The sequence below is a fragment of the Echinops telfairi genome, unplaced genomic scaffold (assembly GCF_000313985.2).
Source record: "Echinops telfairi isolate 266 unplaced genomic scaffold, ASM31398v2 ScPeMD7_7420;HRSCAF=8458, whole genome shotgun sequence".
NCBI classification, from domain to species: domain Eukaryota; kingdom Metazoa; phylum Chordata; class Mammalia; order Afrosoricida; family Tenrecidae; genus Echinops; species Echinops telfairi.
Genome location: NW_022111320.1, coordinates 47,624,286 through 47,639,885, shown reverse-complemented (window position 1 = coordinate 47,639,885; position 15,600 = coordinate 47,624,286). Strand labels below are relative to the sequence as shown.

Here is a 15,600-nt window from a genome sequence, read left to right as displayed (position 1 = left end):
GCCCAGTGTTTCTGCCTCTGTGAAGAAAAAATGACCGCTTGGGAAACCCTGGGGTGCCTTATTGGGGTAACTGCGAGTCAAAAATCAGCTGGACGATGGTGCACAGCGGCAGCAATAGCAACACGTTCCCAGGAGCACCACGGACTCCCTGCTGAGAGTCTGGGAACAAAACAGGTCATTCCCTGCTCTCCGGTGCTTTGAACCTGCCCCACTCACTCTCCTGACTTCCCCCGCAAACACCATAAGAAAACGGAGGGGAAATATGTTAGGACGGTTGACCTCGTTCCTCTCATCTAAATTCCAGAGAAGAATGATTACTCTAAAAACCAGAAACCCATGAGCCATCGATCCCACCACGACACAGCAGCCGCATAGGACAGAACAGATCTGGGCCATGGAGTTCCGAAGGTTGCCCCCTTGTGGAAGCCCCGCAAGGAGCTGCTTGTGGGTTTGAACCCTTGACCTTTCAGCAGCCAAGCATCTAGCCAGGGAGCCACCAGCATTCCTAATAATGATACTAGGGCTGCTTAAACAATGAATGAGAGAAAGATTTATATAAAAAGTTTGTGGGAAAATAGGATTAAAAGGCAATGGAATTTTCCCTCCAACTTTTTGAAGCCCGCTCTATCAGTAAGTTGCTCAGTATCTGTTAAAAGGTTAAGCCCCCCACATGGGACAGATTCATTACATTATGCTTGTTTTTATCACTGTAGCTCCTTGCTGGTAAAATTGTATATGCCTTCATGAGCGGTTCAGAGCAGGGAACCACCACCCCTTCCTTCACAGTGCATAGTGCTCTGATACAACTACTTGCTCAGTATTCAGCTCCATTTTAAAAATTCAGCCAACATTTATGCCACAAAATTGAAACAACTTCTGATTTCCCAATTTGAACATCTCTCCTCGTTTGTAAACCTTTTTTAGCTGACCAAAACGATCACGCTCCCGTTGAACAGCTGAGGGACCTGGTGTCCCTGAAGTGCTTTGGTGAGAGCCACACAGGTAGATAGTTCTGGAACACCTGGTTTTCAAGCAAGCGCTTTGTCTAATTATCTTACACACCCACCTGTTCTTTTTCCTCTCTAGCGGCTTGGACCGTGTGTCCCTGGCTCGTGAATGCCCTTTTCCGTAGACGAGTGCGCTCTGCTCTGGAACGTGGCTGGGCACTCCTCCCACCCTGCAGCCTTACCCATTTGAATGGGACTTTTCTGCCTTTATCCTCAATGCCATCCTTCTCAGTTTGAGTTTTTGTGGGCTCCCCACCACCACCCGCCCTTAACCATCCTAGACCATCCTTAACGCTCCATGGCAAAAGGAAATAAATAACCGGTGGGATTTGGCTACCTGCTATGCACAAGGCCCCGAGCTGGGCTCTGGGCAGTGGTGGAAATTCCTGATACCCTCCAACCCAGTGGTGCCCCAGCGTCCAGGGAAAGAGAGCAGTTGGCTGCTGGGACAAAGGGGACATCAGTGGCTGCTGACGGTGCCCATAAGCAGCAGAGGTCAATGATTGTGATGGAAGGCCTGGCTGGCAGGGTTCTGAGGTGGTTGGGCAGCTTCACAGCAGGCAGCACTGGGTAGGCCTTGAAGGCCATGGCCGGACTCAGTGGCGTGCTGGAGCGTGCCAGTGCCGGCTGGTGAGAGTCCGCTGTGAGCACCTCGTCTCAGCTCTGCATCCAGTCACGTCACTGATGAGGATGGTCACACCCCGCCAGTGAACAAGCACTACCAAGCAGAGCTCCGTCTCCCACCCCCTCAGAGAGCCGGCTAGGAGCCATTTGCCAGCACGCTCCCCTCCCCCCTCCCCAGGTGGAAACGGAGAGGCATCTGTGTACAAGCATCAGGACAAGTGAAAGTCAAAGGCAGGTGATTTCACATGGGGCTTCCAAGCTGATGGGCTTGGCAGCCCGGTACATCCCTAACCAGCTCCACCGCCAGGGATCCGAGAAGCAGGCTAGTTTGACTGCAGCAGAGCGTTCATCCAGTACAATCCCAGGCACTAGGCTTGGAGGAAGTTTGGGACATTTAAGAGCCAGAGATTGTAGTTTGAATGCCATACATAATGAGGAGTGGTTGAGAATTTGTGTCTATAGCTTATATTTTTTAGAATGCTATGACTTTTTTATTAATCATCTTATTGGGGGCTCTTACAAATCTTATGACAACCCATCCTTCAGTTGCATGAAGCACACTTGTATGTATGTTTCTGTCAACATGTCCAAAACCTTTTCTTTTTACTTGAGCCCTTGGTATCAGCCCCTCTTATTCCCCTCCCTCCCCCACCCTCCCGCCCTCATGAATCCTTGACCAATTATATATTATTATTATTTCATATCTTACCATTTGTTATCTCTCTTCACCCATATTTCTGTTAATTCATCCCCCTAGGGGGTGGGGGGGCAATATATTTCAACCTTGTGTTTTGTTCCCTGCCCCCTGTAGTCCCCCTACCCTCATGATATTGCTACTGCCACTACTTTTCCTGGATTCCATGTGATGAGAGCTCTTCTCTCTACCAGTGTGTGTTCGCTGGTCCAGCGGGTTAGGACATTGTTTTGAGTTGTTTGTAGACCCTGGAAGATCCTCATTCATACTAATGGGCCTCTGAGAGAGAACATCTCTAATGATATCATATTTAGCTTGTAATACCTAGAGAAATTTGGGTATTTTTTTTTTTTTTGAAATTTGTTGATTCAGACACTTTGGTGACTATAACATATAGAACCCACTGCCCTTAAGTCCACTCTGGCTCATAGCGACCCTAGGTAGGATTTCTGAAACTATACATCTTTGTGGGAACAAACAGCCGTATCTTTCTCTTGCAGAGTGGCTGCTGGTGGGTTTGAACTGATGACCTGTGGTTAGCGACCTAAGGCTTAGCCCACAGTAACTCCAAGGCTCCTATCACATGCATATATGTTCTGAAAAACAAAACATGTATGTGTTCTGTTTATTTAATTTCTGCCATTTTTTAAAGGGGCTCTGCAATTAAATTGCATGATTCTAATCCCAGTTCTAACATAATCACTTCAGCAGCCGAGGAGGACCTCAGCGCTCCACCGAAGGAATGCTACTACATTTTTCTTAGGACCCTAAAGAGGACTAAATGAGATCCTGCCTATGATTGTTTCAGATGGCACCATGAGTTTGGGGAGGTGACTAATCAGTGTCTGCCGAAAACTAAGAAAATTCTTCTTTCCATTTCTGTCTTCTAGCCCTAGGACAGACGATCGTGTGTGCCAAGATAAAGTCAGATTTAACATCTTCAATTGGAAACTCAAGTAACAGGCCTTTCAGCAAGTGCATGCACTGCTGGAAGTGCCCACTCACTGTGCGATACGACTCAGATTAACCCAGAGGCATTGATAAGATTACATTAGATTAGATTCCATTGTACAGGGCAGTCTGTTATTTCCACAGGTATAGGCGTTAGAGTGTGAACACCTTTGGAGAGACCTAATCCAAGGGTAACAGCTAAATTAGGCTGGGTATAGTCAGGTTGCTGTAATCGATTGCACACACACATTGGCTCCTACAGCAGCTGTGTCTCAGCCGTCTCTCAGCTCTTCTCAGTCAGGTGAGGAGGGCCGTGCTGCTCCTTGAGGATATTGAGGACACTCCCAGAGCCCCTGGGGGCTGTGGCCTGCCTGGTTCAGCCCAGTGGCCACCTCGTTTGGGTTTCGAACGTGGTGAAAACTTTGGAAGCGGCCCCCATCTCTTCTCGCATTCTGCTGCTGGGAAGTACCACGGGCGGGGCTGCGTCTGACTGCAAGCAGCCTGGGCCGTGTCTGTCATCTAGCTGAGCAACCACACGCCCGGAAGAGGGAAAGAACAGAATCCGGTCAACCTCCGGCAGGCCCTGCTATGGGCTGTTCTCATCCTTGGCTCCGGCACCATCATGTCTCCAAGGCTAACAAGTTGCTTCTCTCTCTTTCAGGCGGAGTTGGGCTTGAATGACCACCATCAAAATGAAATTATTAATTATATGCGTTTTGCTCGTTCAAAAAGAGGCTTGAGACTGAAGACGGTAGACTCCTGCTTCCAGGACCTCAAGGAGAGCAGGTACCAGCAGACGATAGAGAAATCAAGTGGGAACACGGGCCTTTCTGGTAGCCAGCATGGGGATACCATAGCAGAGGCTGTAGCAAACTGCATTAGGAAGATGGGCATCAGTTACTCCCTCAATTACTTGAGGATCATTCAAATGTCAAGATCATCAGTGACAAAGGCCTTTGTTCAGCTGTCAAAAAGCCATGAACTTCCCTCAGTAGGGAAGGCCACCCGCCTGAGACGGTTATCTGTTTAATCCACTAATCTGGATCAGATCTACTCATCTGGTTTCCAGGCCCGAAGTGAGTGTGAAAGCAGCCATGTAACTGGGGAGGCTGCAGAATGGCCAGAGAGCACACTGCAGTAGTCACTGTAGCCATCAAAGTGCTGTAATTGCTGCTTAAATCATGGCCTTAAGTCAGCAGAATAGGGTTTATGAAAGCACAGTTTCTGTGTATGATGATGGAAAATTTTCACTGGTTAATACAATTAATGTCTGTAATTGCACACCTGTAAAAAATTGAATTGGCAATTGTTATACATAATTTACAACAACAGCAAGGAGATACTGCTATGCCAGTGTTCAACCAAACACTCGTGGAATCTGGCTTCTCAGTTTGGGCACTGAGGGTTACAATTTCATAGGACATACCAGTCAATTGGTCTAATCTTGTTTTTAGTGCTTCTGTTCTATCTGCTATTTTATTGCATAGTGCCTGGGTCTCAAAAGTTTTACAAGCAGCCATCCAAGGTATAACAAGTGATCTGATCTCTATTCACTTTGAGAGGAAGAAGGAGATTTAGTAAGGGAGGGGGACTTGGACCAGGTGGCTCATCGCCTCCATGAACAGCAGCCTCCTTTGCCCTGAGACTGGAAGAACTGGATGGTGCCCGGCCACCATTACTAAACTCTTAACCAAAGATTCTGTGGGCGGTTCCTGATCAAAGTGGGGAAGGAGAGGTGCAGAACATAATTTCAAATCATGGAGTCCAGACTTTCTGGAGACATCAAAGCTCAGGGAACCCCCAAAATAATCATCCTGATATCGCCCTTAAACCAAAATACCGGTACTCCCTGAAATCGTCTTTAAACTGAATGATAGATTAGCTTAGTAAAAAATGTTTGCCTTGAACCCTATGCTCTTTTAAAGAACTATCTATATGGGACCGTATTGATCAAAAGGTCAGACAGGAGATTTCGGGGGCATAGAATATGTGTATGTGAAGAGGGGGGACAGTTCCAAAACCAGAGGGTGAAAACAGGTGCACAACTTGAAGAATGTGATTAACGTCGCTGATGGTATGCATAGAATTTTTTTGAATTGGTATGCTTGGATGTCTTATGTTTTCAACAAAATGAAACTTTTAAAGGTTTAAATAAATTTGATGTGTTCAAGAAATTAGGACCATTCTCAGTAAATTTAATAAATACTTCCATTAAAAGTAGTCTGCATGTTTGTTGGATTTTTGCTGTCGTTTCATGCGGTGGAAGCTAGCCCGTGTGCCACACGCGCACCGAAGTCCGTTTCCGTGTCACTCGTCCCCCGTCTGTCACGGGCAGACCCGAGTTCAGATCTGACACAGAAGGAAGCTGGAGGGTTTCCAGGGCTGCGAGCTTCCTCTCGCTCTCTTCCTTTTATTTGTGGAGAGTTTTGGGTTTCTAAAGAGGGCTAACGTGTTGCTGGCGAGATGAAACATTAGAGAATTGCAGCTCACATACTGATTATGTGTTTCTATCATGTAATTATGATCCCAGTCTAGCCAGAGAGGTACAGGGACCTCTGAGGGTGGAGGCAGGGAGCAGACAAGGCTGTTCGCCTGTGGACACAGACACAGCTCCGGAGCATGCTTGTGAGGTCACTGGGGTGATGGGGGAGAGTTCCCTCCAGGGGACAGTTCCCCTCAGGCTCCCCTCTCTGTTGTGAGAGGAGGGAAGGCGTTTTCTTCCAACGCCTCTCTGAGTAAATGCTCTGTGTTCATCTCTGTGCCGGAGCCCTGGTGGTGCTGTGGGTGAGGCATCAGGCTGCTAACCACAGGCCAGCGGATTCAGACCCACCAGCCCCTCCTTGGGAGACAGAGGAGGCTGCCTGCACCTGTAACGGTGTACATTGGTCTTGGAAACCCGCTCTGGGAGCCTGCTGGGGTCGGCTCCATGGTAGTTAGCTGGGGGCGTCTCTGTAGAGTGATCACAGAGGCGCTTGGGTTGGTGTTTTTTTGTTGTGATAGTGGGCCTTCCAAAAATGTGAAGAGAAGCAACGTGTAATTACCATTGATTTTCTGGTTGTCAGTCTTGCTCAGGTGCAGATCATGTGTGCCGTGACGAAAGGGCCCAAGGACAGCCAGCGGGAGGCTGTGTGCAGGGAAGTGAGCAGGGAAGCAATTGGAAACTGAAGGGCAGGCGTAGGTCCTGGCTCTGAGTGCGCTGAGGCTGCACTGACGGGCCAGATGAAGAGTACACACGGAAGAATTAGCCACAGTTGAATCATTTGAACTAGAAACGAAGTAAGATTCACTGCTAACAAGTCCATCCGACACACAGCCAAATCTTTACAGGAACAGCCAGTCCCATTTCTCTCCTGGGGGTCAGCCATTCAGTGACTTCATTGCGTCCCACTAGTGAAAGAGATCATTCCTGGACAGACTTTCGTTGGTGCCTTCCTATGTCAGGCGCCGCATGTGGCTTTGCTCCTTGTGCTTGACTTTGTTGGTGGATGTTGCCATTTCTCAGGCTGGTGGAGGAGACCTTCACCGTGGACGAGGTCTCCGAGGTCCTGAGTGGGCTGCGGGCCGTGGTGCACAGCGAGGTGGAGTCCGAGCTCATCAACACCGCCCACACCAATGTGCTCCTTCTGCGGCAGCTCTTTGCTCAGGCTGAGAAGTGGTACCTCAAGCTCCAGACAGACATCTCTGAACTTGAAAACAGGTAATGAAATGCGTACCTGTGGTTATGGCCCCAGAGGCCCCAGCATCATCTCTGAACGTTAGCAAGCCTTTTGCTGTGGCTTTCGCTAGCAGCTGTGTGTGAGAAAATTGTAGGAGGACAGAAAACTGCCACTGGTTGCCAAGGGGTCACTCAGACGCCTGCCAGGGCCCCCTGGCAAGGTCTGCTGCCCTCGCCCTAGGAGCATAAAGACCTTGAGGATCGATGAAAGTGCTTTCCAAGCAAGCTGTTGGCTGTCAATGACAGCATCTCTGTCCACTTGCTAGTGGGAGTGAGTCTTTAGAGATTGGTCGGCCAAGGAATCAAGTTTAGGAAGCAGTTGAAAAATGAACTCAAACCTAAATACCATCAATTCAGTCTAGCAATTTTAGAAGTCTATTTCTCAAGGCGTTTAAAGTTGGTACTTAACTATTTTTAAAGTAGAACCTGATCACCTGAGCACTATCAGAGAGCTTACTCATTTTCAAAATGTCATAATTTGGTGAAGGTCAACCTCACTGGGAGAAAAAGCATCCCAGAAATGAGGACAGGCAGCCCCAGCCCTGGGGCCGGCCCTGGGGCCGTGTTGTCCTGCGTATGGAGCGGTGAGCGTGGACCACAGCCACGGGCCGTGCTTGAAAGCTTGCTCACGCCAGCAGCTGTCAGAAAGCCTTAGAAACCGACACGTGTCTGGCACAAAAAGTCCTGGAAACCAGTGCTTAGCAGAGTCGTCCCTGCCAGTTGCTGTGCTGTAAGCTCTCCTTGCCCTGTGCCGACCCCGCGGGACAGGCTAGGACTGCCCCGTGTGTTTCCAAGACTAGCACCTTACGTAAAGAGAGAGCCCCGGCTTTCTCCTATGGGGCAGCTGCTGGTTTTGAACTGCAGATCGTGCAGACCACAGCTGAGCCCATAACCCAGCGCTCCTTTGACCTTTCCAAATCACCCTCAAACCACCTGCTTGTCCTGCTCATACAGGATACCCATTTTCAGTAGCCTTTGTACACGAACGTCATTGTTCTGTGAAAATGAGCTTGTTTGTAAGCAGTACTATTGTGTAAAAGAGCAGAGTGGTTCTCTAGCACAGCGGTTCTCAACCTGTGGGCTGTGATCCCCTTGGGGGTTGAATGACCCTTTCACAGGGGTCACCCGATTCATAACAGTAGCAAAATGACAGGAAGTAGCAACGAAAATAATGTTATGGTTGGGGGGGTCACCACAACATGAGGAACTGTATGAAAGGGTGGCGGCGTGAGGAAGGTTGAGAACCACTGCTCTAGCACCTCGGAGAGGCCGGGGTGACTCCAGGCTTGCTTGTGTGCTTGGAGTGAAGCAGTATCAACACTGCAGTTTAATGCTAGCTCTCTGCTACGTTCACTCCCTAAGTACAAATCCAAGGCACTAAAGAGGATGCAGAGTTGAGCCCACGAATTCTTGATCATACGTAACTGCCCTTGCCATGCCCATCTTGTCCCGGTCTCTGGCACGTCACATAGCAGGTACTTTATACTTACAAATGCATGTCCATGTTTGCGTTTATCTTGTAGAGAGCTATTAGAGCAAGTTGCGGAATTTGAAAAGGCAGAGTTGACATCTTCGAACAAAAAGGTACTGTTCGGTCATTCTCGGGCCACACAGGACTTAAACCCCTCAAGGCACTCAAAGCACCGAGAGGTCAGAGTGAGCCGCTCCAAGGGGAAGGCACTCCCCTCAGGCCTGGAACTCAGAACTTGCCATCAGATCTTCAGGGAAAAAGAAAGCTTTGGAGATGAGAATGAGAGTCCATTTTTTAACGTTCCCGTGTGAGGCTGTGCCGTGGCGCTCCCTGCTGTGGTATAGGAGGATGGTGCAGCCACGAGCCCGTCCTCCGGACGCAGAGGAGACCGTTCCCCGATTGCTCCTGTGAGACAGGCGGACCAGGGCCGTGGAGGCCAGTGCTTCCATGCGAAACTGCCAGTGTAGTGATACCAAGTTGTCCTTCGCTTTCACACAGTTGTCTACGTCGCCAGGATTACAGAGTTTTCCCCAGAGACCTCCTGCTTCTGCTCCCACCGCCCTTAAAATCCCAGTCCCTGTAGGCTAGAGCATGGGGTCCCAAACTTACTGGCCTACCACCCTCCTTTCAGCAAAAAAAATTATACACGCCCACCTGGAAATGAAAAACTTTGATGCAGTACCCCATAATCCAGGATAAAGTACAGGTATCTGCCTTAGCAGCAGCGCCTCTCACCCCCACCTCCCCGGGGGGGGGTGGGTACCACCCCCTGGAGCCTCCATCGTGGGCTGCCTTGCTCCCTTCTCCCACGTGGACGTTAGGAAATACACAGGGAAGGCCGGTTTTGCTTTTATCCTGAGCGCTGGGCACTTGGGCCGGGCTCGGGGCGTATGGAGAACCAAGGCAGCAGAAACCCTGTGCGCTCAGAGCCCCGCAGTGGGGCTTACACAGTGACTTACCCGCGTGAGTGCGTGCAAGGGGAGGGCACATGCAGTGGCCCGCCCATGGTGGTCTCAGTGGGTCCTTCCTATTGCTTTAGCCCATCGCAGACATCATGAAGCCCAAACTCGCTCCGCTGAATGAAACCGGCACAGCGGAGCTCCTCAACAAGGTACGTTCTCAGCCTTTTGAAGAGGGCAACACCCTCTTGCCTGAGGGAACCGGGGTGGGGGGGTGAGGTGGGGGCAGTTGGTTCCTTTCCCGCTGTGCAGAGGGCAAACCTGTCTTTTGCAGCTTTCGTGCTATGTAGTAGGGTCACCCTGAGTCAGAACCCACTGGGGCACAGTGAGTGTGGTTTTGGAGTTGGCCAGCAGAGGGCGTCCTCGTCTCCCAGAGAGACTGAAAAGAGCCCTCGGGTTTTTTCCTCTCTCCCATTAAAGTGAAGACCGTGGGCTTTTAGACAGTATTCACTGATTGATATCTGAAGCGTTCAATCTGTGATAGTGATGACGGGCTCTTTTAAAGAATAAAAGTTGTATAAAAATTATCAACATACAAGTAAACGTCCTTAATGCTTCCTATGTTCTTGACATTGTGCTGAGTGCTGGTAGAGCTAAAGCTCTGTCTAATGCTGGTCCACTGCCCTCAGGAGAACTTGCAGACTGGTTGGGAAGGTAGAAGCAATGTCCCCAGAGGACTTAGAGACGGGAGCACTCGCCGGTGGGTCACCGGTGTCAGGCTACGGAGAAGACACGTTTCCATGTAGAAGGGAGTAGACCCTGAGGACAGAGGAGGCTGGGTGTGGTGGGCCTGTGTGCAGGGCTCCGGCAGGGCCGGTGTGTTTGTGGAATGCAGGGGGAGGCTTGAGGGGAGTGCTGAGGTGGGGAGAATGGTGTGTAAGGAAACACAGCCCTGGTGTGCACTACAGGCACGAGAGATGGGAAGAATGTGTGGGGCAAGGCTGACTTCAGAGGGCTGAAGGAGGAAAGGGGTGTTTGAGAGACAGTGACAGAAGGTTCTAGAAATCTAAAACCAAGGGTAGCTTGAGGCTGGTAGGGCGGGTGGAACGGGGTTAGCGCCAACGGCCTGGGCTTGCCCCCTTCTAAGCTACTACGTCATTTATAAAAGCAGATTTTTAAACAAAACAAGTGGTAGTGTCACACATTGAGAATTATTTGGTTAGACTCCTAAAATAACCCTTGAATGTCCTCACATAGGAAATCTTAAGGCTGCAAGAAGAGAATGAGAAATTGAAGTCCAGGCTGAAGACCGTCGAGATACAGGTAAGTGAGGAGCCCTTGGCTGAGTGCCGGGCACTTTGCCGCAGATGAACTCCTGACCGTGGTTTTGCTCCCACCTGGTTCCAGGCCACGAGTGCGCTGGATGCGAAGTCAAAGCTCGAGCGAGCGCTGCGAGACGCACACATCGACCAAGAAGTCCAACAGGTGAAGCCCAAGTGTCAGCTCTCTCGCCCTCATACATTTTCTAGATAGAGCACATTTGTAAACGTAAAGTTACGTTGCGGTTATTGTTTGTTATGCACCCCACCCCCACCACGGCCACCTGCTAAGGGCTAGTGAGAACCACTGCAGTTTCCTCTCTGGCCCTCCTCTTGGACAGGTCACCTGCCCGCCGGTCAGCACACAAGGTCGTTTCGTTGTTGTTCTCTTTGAAGCTCTCCCCCCTTTCCTCTGACATCCCAGGTAACAATGGAATCAGGGACAGACCACCCTCAGGCCATCAGGATCCCAGTGAACTGGGCGTGGTTGTGCAGCGGCTGGCCACGGGGCCCAGCATCTCTCCACCTTCTGGGCTCACTGTGTGCCCACTCTTCCCTCCTGCGGCCTTTCTGCTGGTGGCCTGGGTGCTGGGGTGTGGTTTCCTGCGAGGGGGGCATGTGGTCAGCACTGGCTTCTGCTTTGGTAGTGTTGCCACGCGCTGCATGGCAGCACTCACGGAGGCCACACAGCCTCCAACCCTCCTTCCTGAGAGTCTGTCCAATCCTATGTGGAAAAGGGCAGACGTCAACCCAGGAGAGATGAGATATTAACAGCCCTCCTCCCATGTCCTCCTCGTTCAGCGTCAACAATCGTCAGTGCTGGTCTTGTTTCGTCCCTCCCTCCCGCCCATCAAATCTCAGCCATTCGTTTTGTCCTGTTTTAACATGAGACCTTGCGTAGGTGGCCAAAGAGGACATTCCACAGGCAAGATTGTCAACCATATGTACCAAGGGCCAGATCCGTGAAACCGAGAGCCAGATGTTCGGAGCGGTTCTAAGAGTTTCTTCGAACTAGAAGAGCAGCGACCGTTTTTAGATGATGATTTCTTTGAAGGCCAGTTTGGGCTGCGCTCAGTTTCCGCCTGAAGATTTGGATCACAAAAGCAAAACCGACCCCGTCTTTTACATCGTGGTGACGTGGAGTCCTAAAGGATAGCGCTGCTTTTACTTCCCTTTCTCATGCTGATCATTCTGCTTCAAGTACACATCTGGCAATTTTATGTACAATTAAAAACAACGCATATAGCTATTAAAATTTTAATACGGTGTGTATGAACCTCATTATTTTTTACGTCTGCATCGTTCTGAATTTTTCAACAGGATTTTACCCCCTTGACTTTGCAAATGCAGCCTGTTTGCCAGCCCATCCCGGGACACACAGCCTTGCCAAGCTCAGAGTTTTACCCCTCTCCCACTCCCATAGGGTGGAATTGTCCACAGCTCATAAGCCACATTTCATGTATTGGGAACCGGGTTATTGCTGAGTGGCCGCCAGGCTGAGATACCATGCCCTGGATGCTGTGGTGGGCGGGGCGCAGTGACGACCTTGGGGGGGTGGTTAGCTGGCGCGCTCCACGAGTCACCCAGCATGCGTGTTTGCATCTCCTGTGACACCTCCCCACTATTGTAAATCTGCTGTCATTTGGGAGGTCCGCCTGAAATTACTGGTGGGCTTCTCTCTCTCTCTCTCTCGCTCTCTCGCTCTCATAGGATTTAATCAAGGCCCAGGACGTGAGTGAGTTGGAAAGCACAGTCGCTGCTCTGAAGTGTGAGTTTCAGAGGACACTCAGTGACAAGACGGAAAGCCAGAAGTCCCTGGAGGAGAACCTGGCGACAGCCAAGCACGACCTTCTCCGGGTCCAGGAGCAGCTGCACTTGGCTGAAAAGGTCTGGGGGCGGGGGTGGGGGTGTCCGTTAGGGCCCAAGGCCAGAGGGCGCGGGCCGTTAGGGTCAGCACTGAAGCCGCACATTCAGATGAGGCGTTAGGAGTGACCAGTGCACGTCCTCAGGAGTGTGCGTCCCTGCCGTGGGCACCACGGTGATAAGATGATGGCAAGGACGTTCTGCTCCTCCTGTGCCTGGACGCCCCAGCACCCCAGCCCCGCCCACCCTGCGGGTCGAGGCCCTCCTGCTGCTTTCTCCTGGAGCTGGCCGAGGTGGCTCTGCCACCTTCCCGTGGGCTGCAGAGGGAGCTGGGGTCTCCACTGCAAGGGGTAGACGCTTCTTGCCTCTGAAGAATATGGAGGTTAAAGTTCACCTGGCTCCAAAACGACCAGCGCCACCCGGGCTCTGGAGAAAGATGACGCTTATGTACTGGCAGTTAGTTCCATGTTGCACATCAGTGGCACAGCAGTCCCCACGGCCTAGAGCACTGTGTTTGGTTTGAGGGCGTTCATGATACTATACTGGGGGGCGAGAGGTTTGCCACTTTCATACTTTTCATTGGAAATCATATTTTCAAGTTTGGAGAGCACTCGATACAAAGTGTCTTTTAAAGCAATTAGGAAATAGCGGAAGCAAACCCTTTGTAAACTAGAACTAGCCCCTGGGCCGTTCTCAGAGTTGGCCCGCCTTCAGTAACAGGCTGCCCCTCCCCTCCACAGGAACTGGAAAGGAAATTCCAGCAAACAGCCGCCTACCGAAACATGAAAGAGATTCTCACCAAGAAGAACGACCAGATCAAGGAGCTCAGGAAGAGACTAGCCAAGTGAGTCCCGCTGCCCCTGCAGCCCCTTCCAGGGGCTCTGTGCCCAGTGTTCCCAGTGGGGCTGCCTCGGCAGGGGTGCTGGAAGGACCCCAGGGGCAACAAATGCAGAGAGTACATTTTATCCTGACTGGGGCCACGGTAAAAACATCTTTAGGAGCCAGGGGGACACGGAGTAACTTTTTTTTCTTTCTGGAAATGGGGTGGCGGGCCAAATGAGTTGGGAACCGAGGACGGAGTCCAAAAGCCTCGGCCTGGCTTTCACACCATTGTCCCCAGGGCTGGGCACATGGTCCGACTGGCCCTGCAGACTCTCCCTGCTTCACCTGCAGAACACTGCATGCGCGCTTAAGCGTGGGAACCAGCCAGCAGCGGGCAGTGCTCTGTAGGGATCCTCGTGGCAGCCCCCACAGAATGAAGTCCACCCTGATGCCCGCCATAGCCTCCTGGCTTAGCCATGCATCTCCCCAGGCCACGTGCAGCTCACCAGGGGGCTCATTTTGGCCATCAGCAACATAGCTTCCTGACTCAACTGACATTTCATACTCTTCAGGATCCCTGGGAAAAGGAGCTAGAAAGTGAATCCAAGGACATGTTTGTCCTTGTAGAAGGAGGACTGTTCACCTTTTATTCACATCACCCCAGCTTGTTGAGTGGACCCGAGTGAGGGGGTTACTAACCAGGCCCCCTCTGTACTCATGGATCTGAGGGCCTCATAGGAAGATGGGTGTGGGTGTGTGTGTGTGTGTGTGTGTGTGTGTGTGATTCCCTGGCAGCCACTGGCCACCCTCCCCACTGTTAGGGGAGTCCCCCAGGCACCATCCGAATGCCTTGAATGTGTCTGACTTCTACCCCCTCCCCCCAGGGATTCTAACTGAAAAGATAGTGCTACCAAGTGGACAGTGGAGGTGTTTGAAGTCAGGGCCATCTGTTTCCATGAACAATGTTGTGCACTGAGGACGCATCTCTTTGTAGATACGAACCCGAAGACTAAGCGCTGAGGATGCCGCACCGGCCCTGCCCCACGGAGCCTCCACGTGGCTGTCGCCCAGGCACGGACTTGGACGAAGCACTCTGTCATAGGCTAACCCTCCTCTTGCTTTTTAATATTCAGACCCTGCGGTTACTTCCCCTCCCTAAAGAGTTTCGACTCTCAGTTGCCTCGTTGAGAAGAGAAAAAGTAAAAACGGACTCTGGCCGGCCGCCCTCTGCCAAGGGGCCCAGAGAATGTTGTAGCAAGACAACAACGCTGACCCCTTCGCACCAGTATCACAGGTCCATTTTACTGAGCTAACAGCGTCTATACTTCCACAGCCCCCGGTAAAAAAAGATCGTTACTCCCAATAAAGGTCCCTATTTTTGAGAAATGGACTCTGATTCGTGTTTAACTTGCCACCTGGTCATGAAGAAGCATGTGAACGTGTTGAAGATGTGAATGCCGTCACCCGAGTGCCGTGTTTTGACCCACCTTGGGGCGAGGTAACCGCAGCAGCACCGGGGCTCTAGGGAGCCAGTGGTTACACTTTGGGCTGCTAACCACAAGCTCAGCAGTTTGAAACTGCCCGCTGCTCTGTGGGAGAAAGGTGAGGCTTTCTACTCCTATTTTACTACCTCAGAAACCCACAGGGGCAGTTCCACCCCACCCTGCAGGGTCACTGAGAGTCGGAATCAGCTCAAAAAACTGTTTTTTGAGGTGAGACCATGACTCAGTTAGCTCTTGTCTCTGCCTAAACACCGTGCCTAGGTTTTTTCCGTCCCACTTGTCTGGAGTCTCTGTTCCCAGTGGAGAAGTCAGAGCCCCTGTGGACTCCATGTCTGCATGGGTTAGAAAGTGTCTGGCCTCAGAGCACATGTAATCCTAATGCTTCAGCTTCTAGAATGTTCTTTACAGCACATGCTGAGTAAGAACACTGTTAAATGACTTGCGTTTTACCTAAAAATCAGTCCCCAGACCAAACCTCAGAATCGAACCCAGATTTGGGTTTATGCATATGCATCCACCAGTATCTTTGTCGTCAAGAGTTTAAGGAGATTTCCCGTGTTCCTGGTTTCCTGGGTGACCTTGGCTACACCCTTGGAAATGAGGCATCATCCTGGCGTTTGTGTTGTGCAGCCTGAGCGGGCAGGCCTGGGAAGGACAGCACTTCCTCCTTAACCAGGCCCCATGTAGGAACTGTGCTCGCATCCACAAGCAGAGTGCCCCTCCCTTCGGCCAG

The 15,600-nt window shown here is 51.0% G+C and overlaps 1 protein-coding gene across 2 annotated transcripts in view; it reads left to right on the top strand.

Moving 5' to 3' along the window:
* LZTFL1 (leucine zipper transcription factor like 1) overlaps positions 1–14,751 on the top strand; it is a 16,685-nt gene extending 1,934 nt beyond the window's left edge. Inside the window, exons 2-10 of one of the 2 annotated variants that reach the window (XM_004704000.4) lie at positions 3,937–4,062; positions 6,779–6,973; positions 8,515–8,575; positions 9,502–9,573; positions 10,619–10,684; positions 10,769–10,846; positions 12,391–12,567; positions 13,284–13,387; positions 14,360–14,751. In XM_004704000.4, the coding sequence (XP_004704057.2) occupies positions 3,937–4,062; positions 6,779–6,973; positions 8,515–8,575; positions 9,502–9,573; positions 10,619–10,684; positions 10,769–10,846; positions 12,391–12,567; positions 13,284–13,387; positions 14,360–14,378 (898 nt within the window). In that variant the 3' untranslated portion in view covers positions 14,379–14,751. Of the gene's footprint in view, positions 1–3,936; positions 4,063–6,778; positions 6,974–8,514; positions 8,576–9,501; positions 9,574–10,618; positions 10,685–10,768; positions 10,847–11,104; positions 11,563–12,390; positions 12,568–13,283; positions 13,388–14,359 lie in introns of those variants that run through there. The other variant, XM_045297464.1, reaches the window with a different exon arrangement.
* The last annotated feature ends 849 nt before the right edge of the window (positions 14,752–15,600 follow it).